The 18,542-nt window shown below is 30.5% G+C and overlaps 1 protein-coding gene across 2 annotated transcripts; it reads left to right on the plus strand.

Moving 5' to 3' along the window:
- The first annotated feature begins 1,557 nt into the window (after positions 1-1,557).
- On the plus strand, positions 1,558-4,733 carry LOC104907746 (F-box protein At5g03100). 2 transcript variants are annotated; one of them, XM_010696725.4, is made up of 5 exons: positions 1,558-1,714; positions 1,997-2,071; positions 2,400-3,293; positions 3,493-3,633; positions 4,225-4,733. In XM_010696725.4, the coding sequence occupies exons 2-5, from the start codon at positions 2,006-2,008 to the stop codon at positions 4,558-4,560; spliced, it is 1,437 nt and encodes a 478-aa protein (XP_010695027.3). In that variant the 5' UTR covers positions 1,558-1,714; positions 1,997-2,005; the 3' UTR covers positions 4,561-4,733. The 2 variants fall into 2 exon arrangements, with proteins under 2 accessions (XP_010695027.3, XP_010695025.3); XM_010696723.4 differs by lacking the exon at positions 3,493-3,633.
- The last annotated feature ends 13,809 nt before the right edge of the window (positions 4,734-18,542 follow it).

Consider the following 18,542-nt stretch of genomic DNA (forward strand, 5'->3'; position numbering starts at 1 on the left):
ATATATTATTTTGTTTATTATATCTTTACTCATTATTATTACTATTATTATTAGGAGGAATATGGTTTAGGTCAAAGCACAAATAAACCCACTTTTTTAGCCCATAAACCAATCAAATCGCGTCAAGACGTTTTATGATGTAATTTTCGCGGTCCAACCCAATCATTATTTTTATTACTAAATATTTTTATATTATTAAATCTAATTATTAAAATAGCAATATTAATTTACTTCTTAGATATTATTGTTATTATATATCATCATCAAGTATTAATATATTAATACAAATAACATAAAATAATTATTATTAATTATCATTATTATCATTAATTATTATTATTAATAATTATGATTATTAATATTATTTATTTATAACTATCATTTAAAAATATCCAAAATACTATTATTATTATACATTATTATTACTTATCATTTTAATTATTATTTAATATTCATATTATTATTGTTAAAAATATTATTTATATATTTATTACATTCAATTTAATTCAATTCAATTCAATTCAATTCAATTCAATTCAGTTTAGTTCAGTTCAGTTCAGTTCAGCTCCAATAAGTTCAGTTTAGTTTAGTTCAGCTCCAATAAGTAAAGTTCAGTTCAGTTGTTTTTATGCCGAAGAGAACAGGCCCTTATTACATTCAATTTAGTTTAATTTAATTCAATTCAATTCAATTCAGTTCAGCTCCAATAAGTTCAGTGCAGTTCAGTTCAGCTCCAATAAGTTCAGTTCAGTTCAGTCCAGTTCAATTCAGCTCCAATAAGTTCAGTTCAGTTCAGTTCAGCTGTTTTATGCCGAAGAGAACAGACCCTTAGTATTGTCAAAGATGGAATGTTCAAACATCAGATTTAGTATTGTCAAAGCATCTTTGTACAATATGTTACTTATGTTTAACTTGTTTAGTGTTCCATTTGAAAAAAATATTATTTTTTTAAGCTTTAGTATTATATATAGAGAGATAAAGGTTTTTGAGAATATAATAATTTGCCACCTTGATAGTCTAAAGATGATTCACTTGCAAAATATAGGACTAACATGGGGAATATGACCATATGAAAAAAGAAAAATGTTGGGGAGGGGGGGGGGGGATGATATATATTTTCTTGGATGAAATTAAAAGTAGTAATATATGGAGTATTAGATAAAAAATAAGTTACCACAATGAAAAATAATGTACTTTTCGTGACAAAAATTGACAATTCTTATAATAACAAGGAATTATAGGCCATTTGACCCACACTGGTGTCAATTTGGTTATCTCTAGCCATGCGCACGCGTAGCACGTATTTTTGCCCTTTTTTTATTAAAAGGTGTCAACTGAGTTGTTTAGGGTTCGAAAATTTGAACTATTGGTTCTAATTACTAACCTGTTTCTCAGGTTGCCCATGCCCCATGGGTATGGTCCATCATAAGTTAATACCCAATATACGATTTATTATATAATAATTTAAAGTTGGGACTATTTTGAGCGGACCGGTAAAATGTTGGATTATCACAGGCTATTTTTCCTTTAATTTTTGTATCTAGAAAAGATGTGTTTTTTCATAATCGTTTTGTGTTTAAAAATAGCCGCCTCCTCCTCCTCCTCCTCCTCGACCTCCTCGACCTCCTCTTGCTCTGTTTCTCAGTTCTCCATTACAGCTTCTACATTGAAGCGCCTTCTAATACTGGTATCCCCAATTGAAGCAGCGTCTGAGGTAGTTTGTTGTTTCTTCTTGAAAATATCACGTCAATTCACAATCTAGGGTTTACCGTTGATCTAATATAATTTGATTGAATTTAATATAATTGTCAGTGTAATAAGTTTAGGGTTCGAAAATTTGAACTATTTGTTCTAATTACTAAGATTATATGAAAGATCATAATCAGCGATTATGTTGCTAGAAAATAAAATGTTGAGCCTGCCCTAATTTGATAAATGAATCAAATATCCCTAAAATTATTTATGCGAATGAAATTTGGTTGCTAATGTGTTGCAGAACCCTGTAATGTTAGAATTGAACTATGAAATTAGAGCAACAACCCATGCCCCCAAACAGAAGCAGAAAAGAAAAGTGAGTGTTTTGAACCTCTTATATTTACTTTGTTAGGAAATTAAATTGAACCTCTTATTGATAAGTGAAATATGTTTCTCGAATGGTAAATTTGTAATTTAATATAATTGCACTGTTCTTAGCGTTTCTGCCATGAACAATGCACATTTTAGGGAGTGAAATTTTACATTTTACCATGAAATTTGTAAATTTTAGGCAATTTATTTACAAGTTTACCATTTGAGTACATGTGATGTGAACATCCGTATCTTATCAATAAGAGAAACTTTGAATTACTCATTTTGTTTTTTATTATTTACAAAAGAAATGTTCTTGACTTTATTGGCAGTTGAACATAGATCTCAATAAAGATCTAAATGAAGATGATGAGAGTGGGAATCTGGATTTGATTAGTGGCTTACCTGATGATGTTTTGATCTTCATGTTGTCCTTAGTGGATATTAAAACAGCAGGAAGAAGTAGCCTTCTTTCCAAGAGGTGGAGACATGTTTGGACTCACCTCATGGATCTAGATTTCGACAACCCCGAAACCACTGCTATTGCAATGACTCTAAAATATACAAGCTATGCGCTACCCGAAATGGATAATTATGTTAAATGTGTTAACCAGGTTATAAATGCAAATGGAGCTCCATATCTTAATAGCTTCAGAATACACTTTCCCTTGAGCATTTTTTATGCTGCTGTTATTAACAATTGGCTCAAATTTTCCTTCAGTAAAGAGGTTCGCAATTTGGAGATCAATTTGGAGGGAGGTTGTTCAAGGATCCATTTTTCTAACATTTTTTCTACCAACCCTGCCATGATTGTGAACACTACACTTGAATCGCTCCACTTAAGTTCAGTGTCTATAGATGGACCTCTACTTGAATGGGTAGTATCTAATTGTGTTAATCTTCAGCGTCTATCGCTTCATAGCTGCAAGACCAGGTCTGACATCCCTTCTAAACACCAAAAACTTGTTGTCTCATCCCTTAAACTCAAATACTTGGAGATTTTTTGGTGCTTCAGACCTCTCAACATTCAAGCACTCCATATATTTGCTCCAAATCTTACTTCTTTTGTATTTTTTGAGTCTATAATTGATGTGGAGTATCGTAACGTTACATCACTGGTGGATGCTGCTTTTGGAGGGCCACATTGCCGTCACATTTTCCGTAATTTGGGCATCCTATCTGGTTTCTCTTCTCAACTTGAAAAACTCTCAATCGAGTGGTGTCAGGTTAGTTGCTTGCTATAATACTTCTTATGTTGCTAATTGGGTGTAATTTATGTTACTTATATTCAAATTATCATGTCAATCATGGTCAATAGGGTATTTGAGGTGAAATGACTAGTCTGAGTAACATAGGTTATAATGGTTATTAGGATGCATAGGACAAGTATATTCCAAATGGTTTTGATCCATTCTAATTTTGTAGGTACGCTCAGCATCTAGTGGATTTCCAACCTTTGCTAATGTTAAGCAACTGGAGATTTTTTATTCCCAAACTGATTACAACTCTTTTTCCTTGACCTCCTTGATTGAGGCATGTCCTCTGTTGCATACATTTAAATTGAAGGTAGGATGCATCCTCATATAATTTATATAAATATGATCTATTATTACTATTTTTGCTGTTTTTTTTTATTAAATGGTGTCAACTCTCTCAAGTATGATGTGAATTGGATCGCTTTGCTTTAAGCAGTTGATATCTTCATCAACAAAACCTGGTATTGTAGACTCTTTTGCGAATTGCGAGTACATTCTCCACTCTACACTTTGACAAGAATTTTTCCTTAGCTTTCCAAGATCAATACTTGATCATTGTATCCTGTCATAAATTTTGCAAAATGAAACAAGGTGGGTTTTGCTTTTACCTCTTTGGCCTTTCAAAAGTCAAAACCACCATCTGCGTTTCCAGTTGATGTTTTTATAAGATAAACTCATGAACACAATCTCATGGCAGCCTATATCAGATACAAGTGGCCAAGTAGGGAGAAGAATGTTGTTATTTATTGAGGGCTATTAAGCTAAAGAAATATATCATTAGTTTCCAAAAGATAATTTTGAGTTTTATGTCCTGCTTTTTATAACTCGTTTGAGTAATGCACTTTTTTCTCTAAAGTTGGCATGGCAGGAAGTATTGACATGAATTTATGTTGCCTTGCAGCTATGCCTGCATAGGAGCTGGATAGAATCGCCAAATTTACCCCCGAAGGATGCTCAAGTTAAAGCAATACGTTCCCATCAGCACCTTAAGACTGTAGAGTATGTTGGCTATGGTGGGTGTGCTTTTGCTTCCGAGCTTGCACTTTTTCTAACATGGCACGTTCCCGTGGTTAACAAGTTTATTTTTGATCCTCATCCATCCCTGTATGTAAGAAAGCCACGAACTAGAGTGTATAGCAGTAAATATAGGGATAAATTGGAAATCGCGAGACGTCATGCTGAGCTACTTGCGAAGCAAATTCAAATTCGAAGAGGTGTTGATGTGGTGATTCTGTGATGGGATGCTCTGAGTCGTTTTATGCTTCAGAATATTTATGTGACTGAGCCACTGAGGTGTACCTCATGTCGTTTGGGAATAATTTTGTATTATACTAGAAAATCTGTCTGGTATTTACCCAGGACCTTAGGAATCATAATTTATCGCAATGAGATGGTACATTTTGCTCTCTAGTCTCTAATCCTCCAAATGCACATAATTTGCATCTGAAAGTATAATGAAATTAATCATTTTGAAGTAGTCTCTGTTTATCTAGGTGAAACACTTCTCTGTTTTGACAATTTTGAAGTGGTTGCAACTCCCATATTACAATGGTTGAACTTGAAGAAAGACATGTATGCAAATGCTAAAAAAATTACAGTATGAGGACATATATCACTTTGATGAAACATTTTATACTAGTATTAAAGATAAAATTTAATTAATTGCATTATAGTAATATGTAGTATTTAAATAATATTTTATCCATAATATTTTAAATAAAAACTTGGAAAATTTGTCAGAACAAACCTTTTAAAAATTAGTTGTTGCGACTTGCGAGAAGCATCCTTTTAATTTATTTTTGGCAAATTCAGACCTTAAACAAAAATTTTTTTTTCAAGATGAAATCTTAACTCGTTTTTCGACCTTTGACTAACATTTTTCGGTGTTGACTATAGCGTGTAGGTTATGTGCTTCTTTTTGCTCTACAGTGCACACACCTTCTTTCTATTTTAATCTTATTTTTTTCCCTTACTTAATTTGCAACTTCAACCAAGGATGAATTTAAAAGAAGAAATAAAAGAAAACAAAGAATTCTTGTAAAGAATTGAGTCCCCTCGGCGCTCAGGCTCATTATTGCCTTGATTAAACCAAAACAGTTTAGTTCCTTAATTAATATTTTCAACTGGATTCTGTCAACTTAAGTCCACTCTTATCAAACCTCTTTCCCAGCTGCCAATTGCCATCATCATCCTCCATGGAACTTCATCCCTTTCTTCTTCTTCTTCTCTTTACTGCAATTAATATTTTCTCTCTCTTCCTTAGTTCTTCTTCTTCCCTCCAAAACACCACTTCATTTCCCCACATTTTGCAAGTATAGAGAGTCCCCTATTTTGTATACTTAACTTGTCGTCACACAAATTCTCTAGTCAACATTTCAATTTAAACCACTATTTCTCTGTTTTCCAGCCTTTAAAAGCCATAACAAACACCTCCTCTCAGCAGTCAGCAGTCAGCAGTCAGCAGTCAGCAGTCAGCCCTTGCCTTACAAAATCAAAACTCTTTCAGACCAACGTTTCATGGTTAAAAACACTACAAAATCCCAGTAACTCGTTTAAATTCCTATATAATAATATTAATACTCATAGAGCACCTTGCATTTCTGAGCTCCCTTTCACTCCTAGGCTTTCTTCATCCTACCGCGAAAAAAACCTCCCTCGACCACCGTTGTTAAGCACGGTGATCTCACCACCTCTGGAAGAAATAGCTCAGCCGATATCGCCGATGTCGACGCCGGTACTAGTACTATGATAAATGCACATACAATAGTAATACTAGTTTGAGTCCACCTCATCGTAGTCATTCCTCGAGCTACTTTTTAGGTGAATCATCTCATCAAAGTCATGTTACTAATTATAGAAAGTATAGTAACAATTATAAAAATGATGATGATGCTGCTTTGGCGTTGATTCCTAGTACTCCTATATTCTATATATTGAGTAAGGAATTAAGCTCATGAAACGAAGAGTTCTGGGTCCTTGGATGCTGAAAAAGATAACAAGATTAACAAGTCTTTACATTTTGGCATGATTTATGCAAAGAGTGAGTGAATCATAGGAAATGTGAGTATGTGACACCATTAACAACTGTATTAACAAGTAAAGTATATCCTAGGTAGCATAGATTTGGATACAAAAACAGTGTCACAGGGATGTAACAATATTAACAAGTCTTTACATTTTGGCATGATTTATGCAAAGAGTGAGTGTCATAGAAAATGTGACACCATTAACAACTGTATTATTAACAAAAGTATATCCTAGGTAGCATAGATTTGGAAACAAAAACAGTGTCACAGGGATGTACAATATTAACAAGTCTTTACATTTTGGCATGATTTATGCAAAAGAGTGAGTGTCACTGTGACACCATTAACAACTGTATTAACAAGTAAAGTATATCCTAGGTAGCATAGATTTGGAAACAAAAACAGTGTCACAGAGGATGTAACATCGTTAACAACCTAACTATATTAACAACATTCGCAAACCTTGCTAATCATCATCGCCAAACATCGGTACTCCGAGTACCATGTGATAAATTCTATGAGGTACGTTACCGAGTTGTTGAATAATTTCGTTACGAAGCTCCATCGGAATTTCCCCATTCATGCAAGCGCTACCACTCCAACCGTAGCTTTCATGCAGGTTTCTTGCTATGTCTGCAGTTCCAACAGTATCAACCTCCAAGAGTGGTGCACCCATAAGATGGCACAAGAACAAAGCACGGATTTGACCGGCTAAGTCTTGATTTCCATTTGGGTTTCTCTCTAATACCGCAATTCTAGCAATAACCCTCGACAAATCTGCAGACATGGCTGTTAGATCATTAAGATTTTCTTCAATGAACGGATGAACATGACGGAGCGCCATAATTTGCTCCGTTAAATTTGATCTTTGTACCCTTAAATTCGTTAGTTCTTCAACAAAATTTTCAAAATCTGCATTTGCAATGCAATCTCTCATACATACAAGCAATTTCATCCTTTGAATTGTATAAGTATCCATGGAAATTCTTTCTTGAACAAGATGAAGAAGATGATGAAAATGGGGAATTTTTTTCTAATTGCAGAAGAATAGAAGGAATAAGATTAACAAAATCGTGTAAAGTTGCAACGGCTAATTTTTATGGGTCTCTACTTAATCTGAACAAGATGAACAAAGAAGATGAAAATGGGGATTTTTTTTCTAATTGCAGAAGAATAGAAGAAAGAAGATTAACAAAATATTGTAGAGTTGCAACGGCTAGTTTTTATGGGTTTCTACTTAATCTACTAATATGACATATGATATGAGACTTCCCTACTTCGATTCAGAAAAGCGTTTTTATACCAATTTAGAAAAAGGAATTTAGAAAAGGGTTTTAAATAACAACATTTTTTCTTATTATTTTAATTAATTATCTTTCTTTTTTATTTCAGACGAAATTTAAGGGCCTAATTGATTACCATTAAATAAATAAAAAAACATTAGTATTATTAAAGTTAACAATATTATTATTATTCTTAAAGTATTGCTTATATATGGTTTTAATTTTTTTTACTTATATGTTAATTATCTTTTTTTTTTTTTTCTTTCAAAAAATAATAATTATAGAGCAGTTAATCTTGTAAGAGACCGCCTACTTTTAAATTTAAAATTAGGCAATGGTCCAAACTCAATAGTGAGAAATTATCAGACCATCTTTGCATCTATAGTGACTAGTTTAATTTATTTAGTGACCAGTTTAATCCATTTAGGGCACGTTCTCTTCGGCATAAAACAACTGAGCTAAACTGAGCTGAACTGAGCTAAACTGAGCTGAACTGAACTAAGCTGAACTGAACTGAACTGAACTGAATGAAATTGAATTAAATCAAATTGAATGTAATAAATATATAAATAATAATATTTAAACAATAATAATATGAATATTAAATAAAAATCATAATGATAAGTAATAATAATGAATATATTTTTTTTGACGGAAATAATTAATAATGAATGATAACAATAGTATTTTGGATATTTTTAAATGATAATTATAAATAAGTAATTAATAATGATAATTATAATGATAAGTAATAATAATGAATAATTTTTTTTGACGGAAATAATGAATAATTAATAATGAATGATAACAATAGTATTTTGGATATTTTTAAATGATAATTATAAATAAGTAATTAATATTAATAATCATAAATTAAATAGTAATAATTAATGATAATAATGATAATTAATAATTATTATTTTACATTATTTGTATTAATATATTAATACTTGATGATGATTATATAATAACAATAATATCTAAGAAGTAAATTAATATTACTATTTTAATAATGAGATTTAATAATATAATAATACTTAGTAATAAAAATAATGATTGGGTCGGGCCGTGCAAAATTGCATCATAAACTATTTTAACAAGATTTAATTGGTTTATGGGCTAAAAAACGTGGGTTTATTTGTGCTTTTGACCTAAACCATGTTCCTCCTAATAATAATCTGTAAAGTTATAATAAACAAAATAATATAGAGAATTAATAATAATAATACTTAATAATAATGATATAAAAATAAATTATAATAATAATAATAATAATAATAATAATAATAATAATAATAATAAGAGTAATTAATAAAATAAATTAGACCAGCATAATAATAATGTTTAACAAAATGATTATAAAAGAATGGATCGGAGCTGAACTGAAAATAAGTTGGGAAGAACAGACCCTTAGTTTTCACATTCTTTAATCCATTTAATGACTAGTTTAATCTCTTCAGTAACTAGTTTAATCTCTTTACTAACTAGTTTGATCCATTTGGTGAGACTGTCGGGTTTATTTATGAAATTATTCATTGTAGTTCGAGATTCAAAGGGAAACAAAGGAAGGAGAAGAGAAGGGACGACTAAGTTGGCGCGAAATGTCTAGAGATAGCGTTGGGTTAGAGTGCGATGAATGAGATTGTTTAAAAAATGTAGGCTTGAGTTTGTCTAATTTTATGTTAAATTATATCGCGTATTCTAATAATTTGTGATTATAGAGTACAATGTTATTCTTGAGCTCAATTCAGTTCACCACTTCACTTGTAATTTTATTGTTTCAGACTTTTAGCCAGGTGTTATCGAACTTTCATGTCAACTTTGAGTTACGCTATAGTATTTCACATTTTTAGAACTTATTTGCACAATTATTTAAATATTTTAGTAATTAATTTTACTAAATAAATATTCTTTAAAAGGTGTTTTAGTAATAAGCTTTTAAAATGAATTTTGGAGCAAATTTATACTTGTATTTGAAATTTAGAATATTATACTAGAAACTAAAAAAGTAAATTTGAAATTTACCATTATTTAATAATTTCTGTCATGAAAAAATTATTAAAAAAGGAATTGAGTAGGTGAAGGTGAAGTTTAGGGGGAGAATGCTAAGAAGTGATGATTACCAAATTTCATGGTTTTTTTAATTGATGGTGTGGTGTTGTTCAAAAAAAAATACTTGGCGGTGAAAAATCATTTAAGGTTTTCAAAAGGTTGAAAAATAAACAAATCTCAAAGTTATTATGGAACATTAGGACTACAATACAATATTATTTTGAGTTCAATACAATCAATTTGAAATCTTATTGTTTAGGCCGAGTTTTGTAGGGCTTTCTGGCCAAATTCAGACCGAACTTCAAAATACATAGAAGTTTGACTCGAAATATTATCTAGGGTCAACCTACCATTATGGATGGATATTTTCGAGACCATGGTCGTGACAAACTTTTTTTTCATCAACGCTAAAAAATATCTATAATCTACTAGACTCAATTTTGACCTGAACCGATCTAATAATTAATTGTCCAACATATATTATTTTAGGGAAATTTCCAATGGTAACTTTGAACTTTTCGAGTTTTCCATTGGTGACCCTCAATTTTTTAATTTTCATTGGTAACCCTTAATTATTGTTCTAGTTCCAAATGTGACCTTATAAAGTACAAAACAGTTAATTCCATTAACTTTGTATTAGAACTAATGTCTTGGCACAAACCAACGGTCATTTTTTGTCAATATATTTTGACATCAAATTTGATCTTCAAGGGATTAAATGACACTCAATTCCTTAGTCGACCAATTTTTAGGCATGAAAACCAATTTAAACTTCAAATTTGACCCTTAAGGCCTAAAATGATGCCCAAATATTTAACCACGCAATATTTACGGCATGCAAACCTATATAATTTTCAAGCACGCGAACCGAGACATTTATTCTAATGAAAAGTTATCGAAACTAATGGTTTTTTACTGTGTACAGTCACATTTGGGAATAAAACAATAATTGAAGGTCACTAGTGGGAATAAAAAAAACACAAGGCCACCAATGAAAAACTCAAAAAGTTCGAGGTCACCATTGGAAATTTCAAAACATATAGAAGTTTGACTCGAAATATTATCTAGGGTCAACCTACCATTATGGATGGATCTTTTCGAGGCCATGGTCGTGACAAACTTTTTTCATCAACGCTAAAATATATCTATAATCTACTAGACCCAGTTTTAAAGTGGACCGATATAATACTTAATGTGTCCAACAATTATTATTTTATTAAAATATTGCATCAAAATTATTTTATCAAGATAAGCACGCTGAAAATAAATACGAGAATGATCAAATCCGTTAACAGGACCAAAACCCGAAAATTGACTTAAACAAGGCTAATCCGAACATGACCCGAATAAATTAGACCCGGCCCAAAAGATCCAATTTTCAACTTAACCTATAGGTGACTAAAAAAACGGCCGGATCGGGCCTTAGTATGAAATCTCATGCCCAAACGCACAAAAAAGTGTCGAGCTTGCCGGACCAAGCGGGGTTTTCGGGTTTTATCGGACCGAGTTCGGACATTAACTAAAAATTGTGTTTTTAGGCTTACCCAAAGTCCCAAACCCACCCATTTTTCGGGCGGATCGAGTCGGACCATACTTGATTACTTCTAAGTTAAGTACTTAACCCCTCCTACCCCCAACATATCATATTACTAATCTTATTCTTATTCGAATTGCTCATAGTACTTGTATGAAGTATATACAAAGCGAGCTCATTTGAATCGCTCTGTTTTGCCCAGAAATTTGTCAGAACAAACCTTTCAAAAATTAGTTTTTGCGAGAAACATCCCTTTAATTTTTTTTGGCAAATTCAGACCTTAAACAAAGTTTTTTTTGGCAAATTCAGACCTTAAACAATTTTTTTTCTTCTGCAAGATGAAATCTTAACTCGTATTTCGACCTTTGACTAACATTTTTCGGTGTTGACTATAGCGTGTAGGTTACGTGCTTCTTTTTGCTCTGCAGTGCACACACCTTCTTTATGTTTTAATCTTATTTTTTTCCCTTACTTGATTTGCAAATTCAACCAAGGATGAATATAAAAGAAGAAATAAAATAAAACAAAGAATTGGGATGAAAAAACATGAACACGTGACTTGTATGCTTCAATCAAAACCGGAAAATGTTTGTCAATGGTTGGAATATAAGTTATAGTTTAATCTCGCAAATAAATTTAGTTTAAGGTATGAATTTGGTAAAAAAAATTATAAGGTCATTTTGCAAAATTTGACTTTAAAAAGTCTTTTCTGATAAATTTTCCTAAAAACTATAGAGTATACAAGAGAAACAATTTATTTGTTACAAGAAAATTTTTCCAATTACAATCGAACAGACGGGGATGCCCTTTTAGCCCACAACACAAGGGAAAGCACTTCAAGTTACTTGGTAAAAACCCACAAATTTAAGTATATCACCAATGTGGTACAATACTATATTTTACAAAAAATAAAACTTGCTTCCTCCTCTTTGCACATCACTTTGCATTATTTCCAACAATAGTTCTGTGACTTCAATTTTTAAACTAATTTGCATAAGTTATTTATCTTCTACGAGTACTAATCTAAGCTAAGGTGACAATTGTGTTCAGCTAAATTTAACTACTAGCATCATTGCTCAACTAGTTGCTTATGCACAGCACATTTAGCTTCCAAGAAATTTAGTACTCTATATTAGAAATTTACATTTGTTTCAGACTACACCTTTGGTAAGTTGTTAGTTTTTTTTAAACCAAATCAATGCATTAATAAAAAGCCATACGACATCCACAAATGAAATTTAAATTAAAAAATACATAATATGGAATCAAGTAAAGCTTTCCTTCATCAAAACTACGATTGTTGAATAGATCTTGTTTAGTGGTACATCTCTCGCACACATTGCTGGAATATACATTATCCTTTTCCGAGAGACGGTCTAACGATTTGTTGTAGCTATAAGGATGATTTTTATATGAATCGCTTGAATGTATTTGAAAATTTGATTTTTTTCATACAAATCTAAACATGCTCATATAAAACAGATGCAGTTCATAATAAAACTCATCAAAACATGTATTTCAATCCAAAATATTTTCCTAAAAACACGATACTACACTTGCAAAACAATTATTAAAGATCTACAAATACACGCACCTTGAAAATTAATAATTACTAGGGAGAAAGAGAAAGGTAGGCTAAAAGAGAGAGAGTTAAACTTGAGAAAAGAGATTTATTTCTCAAATTTGGTGTGAAAAATATGATGGGTGGAGACCCCTATTTATACTAGTTGGATAAGTAGAATCGGAAATTAAAATCTAGCTAAGATATAACTAATATTTACGCTTATCCAACAAAGATTAGGAAAAGATATAGATTATCCCCTATACATAATCATAGAAGGTAAAATAATTAAAGATAATAAAAAAAAGTAAAAATAACAAACTTATAAAACATATGACTCCCTGTAGGGGTGTAAGTGGATTGGACTGGATTGTACTTTGCCAAATCCATATCCAGTCCAAAGTTTTTTGGACTCGAGAAATTGAGTCCAAGTCCGATCCAAATATTTTTTTGAGTCCAGTCCGATCCAGTCCGATAATTTTTTCTTGAGTCCGAATCCAGTCCAGTCCAGTCCGAATATTATATATCTTTTCCCGATTTAGATTCAATGATTCACAACGTTTTTGAGATGCTTGAGCATTTGATATCTTATTCAATTATCAATATCCACAAATTAGATTGAAAGCTTAAATTAAAGTAAATTACTATGAATAAACGAATTAGATGCTTACCTTGATCTAAGTTGAGAGGAAGCACAGAGACTGAGAATTAATCTGAGGGAGAAATAGAGAATGCGAGAGTCGAGACAGCGAGGTAGAAAGAAAATGAAGAGTAATAGGAAGTGAGTAGTAAGGACTGAGGAAGTGAAGTGAGATAAAATTAATCGGCTACTAGCTTAGCCTACTATTGCAGTAATGCTAGTATAATTTACTTATTTAACAAATGGAGCTGAGTGCAACAGTCTGGCGCCAAGTAAAATTTTCTGGCGCCAGTTGAAATATTTAGAGAGGGAAGGTTGAAAACTCCAAAATTTTAAAAATAGTATCAATTTTTTTAATATATACATTATATATGTATTAAATATGTATTATATATAAAAATATTTTTGGACTGGACTGGACTTATTGGACTCCAAAGGGATGAGTCCAAATCCAGTCCAAAAATATTTGGACTCGAAAATTTGAGTCCGAGTCCAGTCCGAAAAAATTTCAGTCCAGTGACTCCAGTCCAGTCCGACAAGTTTGGACTGGACTGGATTGGACTTTGGACTTTTCGTAGTCCGCTTACACCCCCAACTCCCTGGCATTAATACATGTGCGCCGGAGGGTTTTTTTTCCTTTTTCTTTTTGTAAAATCTTTTTTTTTCTTCTTTTCTTTTTTGCAAACCTTTTTGAATTTTCTTTAAAATATTTTATTTTGAACAAACTACTTGAATTTGAAACTTAGAAAAGTTAAGCCTAAAATCTATCTGGGCAAGAATTTGTTTTAAATACCCAAAAACATTCTTATAAAAGTCTTTCTAATAAATGATAAGCTTTTTTAGTAAATAAAACCTTTTTAAAAATAAAACTTTCTAAAAATATAAATATTGACTTACTAAAAAATACGGAGTATTACAGACTACCCCCCTTAAAAGAAGTTTCGTCCTCGAAACTTGAAACAAGCAAGTAAGAAATACAGCAAGTAATTTACATATACCAAATTCTTTCTATTAAAGTAAATTGGCTCACTTAATAACTTATAAAATAAGTCAGAATTAGGTCAAACATAGCGTTTTAAGTTCAAAAGCGCGAAACTCTATCACATTCTACCCCCTTTAAAAGGAGTTACGCCCCCGTAACTCGCTAAGGCTTAAAACTTGACTTAAAATCATTTACCAACTTTGTAACACAAACAATATAAGAATTGTTGCTGAAAATGTAATAATAAAATCACTAGAGAGATAATAACACTTTCAAAAATAACTTTTAAGCTTTAAAAAGAATAACCTCTAATTCAAGGTATTAATAATAGAAATAATTATTTTTAATAATAGATCAACATAATAAAGAAGGTATTTGAATAAGTACAAAAGGGTACAGTTTATGACAAACTAAAGATTTTCTAAAACTTGAGTACCAAAATTTTCCAAATTCTAGAATAATAAAGAATTACATACTGATACTAAAGACAAGTTTTGTAGGAAAACTATTTGAGCAAATACTAATATATTTTCATAATGCTATAATATAGTGAGAACAAAAGAACTTTATAAAACCTTTCGTAAGCTTTACTCAAAAATACAATATTCAAACAACTTTTTCCTTTTTGTTTGTAAAATACGTTTGTTTTCTTCTCAAAAGTTTAATCAACTTTACATAACTCATGAAGGTCTCATAATGAATATCATAAAAAAATAACCCTTGATCCTAAAAGCTATTCTTCATATACCTCGGTTCCGAGAATAGAAGCTAAGTGCCCTCTTTCTCTGCCTTTTTGAGTACGAGAAAGGGGCGAGGGCAGAAATAAAGCAACCGGAATCGCTCCCTCCTGTCGCAATGGTGTGGGGCGTCAGTGCCTGTTACCCTTTTTGAGTACGGGAAAGGGGCGGGGGCAGAAATAAAGCAACCCAAATCGCAATCAAAATCAAATCAATTCATCATTATTCACAAGTAAAACTTGTTAGTATATATACTAACACAACATATGCTTGAAGAAAAATAGGCTTTTAGATCCTCAAAACTAAAACTCCTCAAAACTCATCTTCCAATTTTTCTTAAAGTACCACAATTAATATTCTCTTAAAAATAAACAGTACTCAACTATAACTTGAGATAAATAAACAATCTTTTCCTGAAAATTCACACAATCTTCACTTCAATAAAATTATCTCTTCACATAATATAAACTCAATGCTTAAATCCATAATATAAAAATACGACTATTCTTTCCAAACTCAAACCTTGATTGACTAGTTTCTTCCCTTTTTTTTCTTTTATTAATTAAGCTCCAGATTTCTCCGAAAAGAATATATTTCTTCTATTATTAGAGTCACTTATTTATTTCAATAAGTGATATTGTAATACTCCGTCTTTTTTTAGTAAGTTAATATTTATATTTTTAGAAAAGTTTTAGTTTTAAAAAAAGGTTTTATTTACTAAAAAGGCTTATTATTTATTAAAAAGGCTTTTATAAAAGATTTTGAGTATTTAAAAATAAATTGTAGCCCAAATGCATACATATTGGGCCTAAGTTTACTAGTTTTAAAACCTAAGTACTTTGGTAGCAAAATTTTAAAAATGTTTTAAAGAAAAGGTTTAGAAAAGAAAAGAAAAAAAAAAAAAGGAAAAGGTTTGCAAAAGATTTTTAAAAGAAAAAAAAAGATTTAAAGAAATTTCAAAAAAAAAAAAAGGAAAAATAAAATTTTCTTAGAACAAAGATATCATGCGGCTATGTTCAGCGTGTGAAGTGATGAAATTTTGGTTACTTTTGTTATTTTTCTTATCTTAGTTATTTTGTCTTAGATAATTTATATCTTTTCCTAATTTTAGTTGGATAAGTGTAAATATTAGTTATATCCTAACTAGATTAGTTTATCTTTTCCTTAAATCTATCTTTTAATTTCCTAATCCTATTCCGATTCTACTTTTCCAACTAGTATAAATAGGGGTCTCCACCCATCATATTTTTCACACCAAATTTGAGAAATAAATCTCTTTTCTCAAGTTTAAACTCTCTCTCCCTCTTAGCCTACCTTTCTCTTCTCCATAATAGTTATTATTATTCAAGGTGCGTGTATTTGTAGATCTTTAATAATTGTTTTGCAAGTATAGTATCATGTTTTTAGGAAAATATTTTGGATCGAAATACATGTTTTATGAGTTCTATTATGAACTGCATCTGTTTTATATGAACATGTTTGAATGTTTATAAATTTTATTTATGAACTTTGAATTATGTCTTTTATTTAATATATTTATAAAGTTTTATCTTTGAATTTATATTCAAATACTTAGAAGGAGTTTGATCTTTTGATTCATGTTTAAATATTTTAAAAGGAGTGTTTTTGAACTATTATTATTTTTCAAAGGTTAATCCTTGAGCAAGTTATTTCATTTATGCCTTTATATGGCTAAGTTTTAAGAATTATTATTCTTTTTAAAGGAGGATTATTCCCAAAGGATTTTTAGTAGTTATATGATCTTTTATGATCACAATTTATAAAGAGGCCACGGCTTGTTATTTATTAGCAAGAACGGTAGCTATTATTATTTACCAAGGCAACGGCTTGTTATTTATTAGCAAGAACGGTAGCCATTATATTATTTACCCATGTACTTTTTGTATAAGTCATGTGGACAAGGTAGTTCCCCTCGTAATAGACTCAGTAAGGAATACTAAACTTGGGGGTGTGCACACTTTAGGCAAGGTACCTAGGCAAGGAAAAAGGATTTTTATTAAGGTTATATACTTTGTATTATACAAGTATTATCAAGTATCTAGAAAGGTTTTTCGAAATTAAATATTTCAAAAGTTATGTTATACAAGTATTATCAAGTATCCGAAAGGTTTTTTGAAATTAAATATTTCAAAAGTTTAATCAAATAAAGTGTTTAATATTCCGCATATACATGTACTCAGTATTTTTACTGACACGCTTTTGTTTTGTTTTGTTTTATGGCTTTGTCCCTGTGATGACCCTTTTGGTGAGCAGATTTACAGGTTGATGCATACTTCATATGGGGGAGCTAGTGAGGAATCATAATTAGTCAAGGAGTTGTTATTTTATTTTCTTTATTTTCATTGTTATATAGTTGTACAATAAAGTTTATATTAATAAAGAGAAGTTAGTTCAGTTATTTCCGCTGCATTAGTTTAAAGTTCAGTTAGTAGTAGTATTAAAGCCTTTAACGTTATCACGTGGCGGTAATACTCTCAAGTTTCTCAAGGAGTTTTATATTAAAAGAGTTTGCCAAAAGAGAGAAATTTGGGGGTGTTACAAAGTGGTATCAGTTTTCCAGGTGCTTTTTTTGAAAATAAAATAAACAGTCAATGAGAGTATGGGTAGATCTAGGAAGGGCATATAAGCTAGAGTTTCGCATTCTATTTGCATTTTTTTTTACATTTTATATTATGTGGAAAAAAAAATACTTCTTTCTTTTAAGCAAATACTTATATTTTCAAGTATAAATATTTTCTGATTTATATTTTGAAGAACGGAATAAGTATGTGGATTTATTTTTCTGAGGAAAGTTCTGGCTAAGGAAAGACTTGGTACTTAAGTTGGCCGTTTGTGCCGACCTCTCTTTCCTGGGAACTCACTCGACTAATTATTCATTCACTAAGCCTAGTACTCAAATAAACAACTATTTTGGTCATATACATATATATGTATTTTTATTTTTTCTTTCAAGAATATCAAACATTTTTTTTTATAGGAGAATTTAAATATTTTTTGATTCATTTAAATTATAGTTCAAATGTATTTTTATTTTGACTATTATTCAACATGCAATCCGTATTTATCTTATAAATTTATATATATTTATTTATAGCTAAATTTTTTTTATAAAGTATTGTTTTTTTTTAAGCTAAGTATTGTTTAGTGTTCATTGTTCTATTTGTAATATTATTATTTTGAATATATTTTAAGGAAGTTTGACTTATTGTCAAGTTAATATGAAAAATCTTCGTATTTTTCATAAGCAAAAGAAAGAGTTTTTGTATATTTAAGAATTGAGTTATTATTTTGTCTTTCATGACATGTTATTAAGAAAGCTACTTGCAAGTTGTGAGATTACTATCTCTTACGATATTTTTTTTTTGACATGTATATTTTCTATA

Source organism: Beta vulgaris, chromosome 4 (genome assembly GCF_026745355.1).
Source record: "Beta vulgaris subsp. vulgaris cultivar EL10 chromosome 4, EL10.2, whole genome shotgun sequence".
NCBI classification, from domain to species: Eukaryota; Viridiplantae; Streptophyta; class Magnoliopsida; order Caryophyllales; family Amaranthaceae; genus Beta; species Beta vulgaris.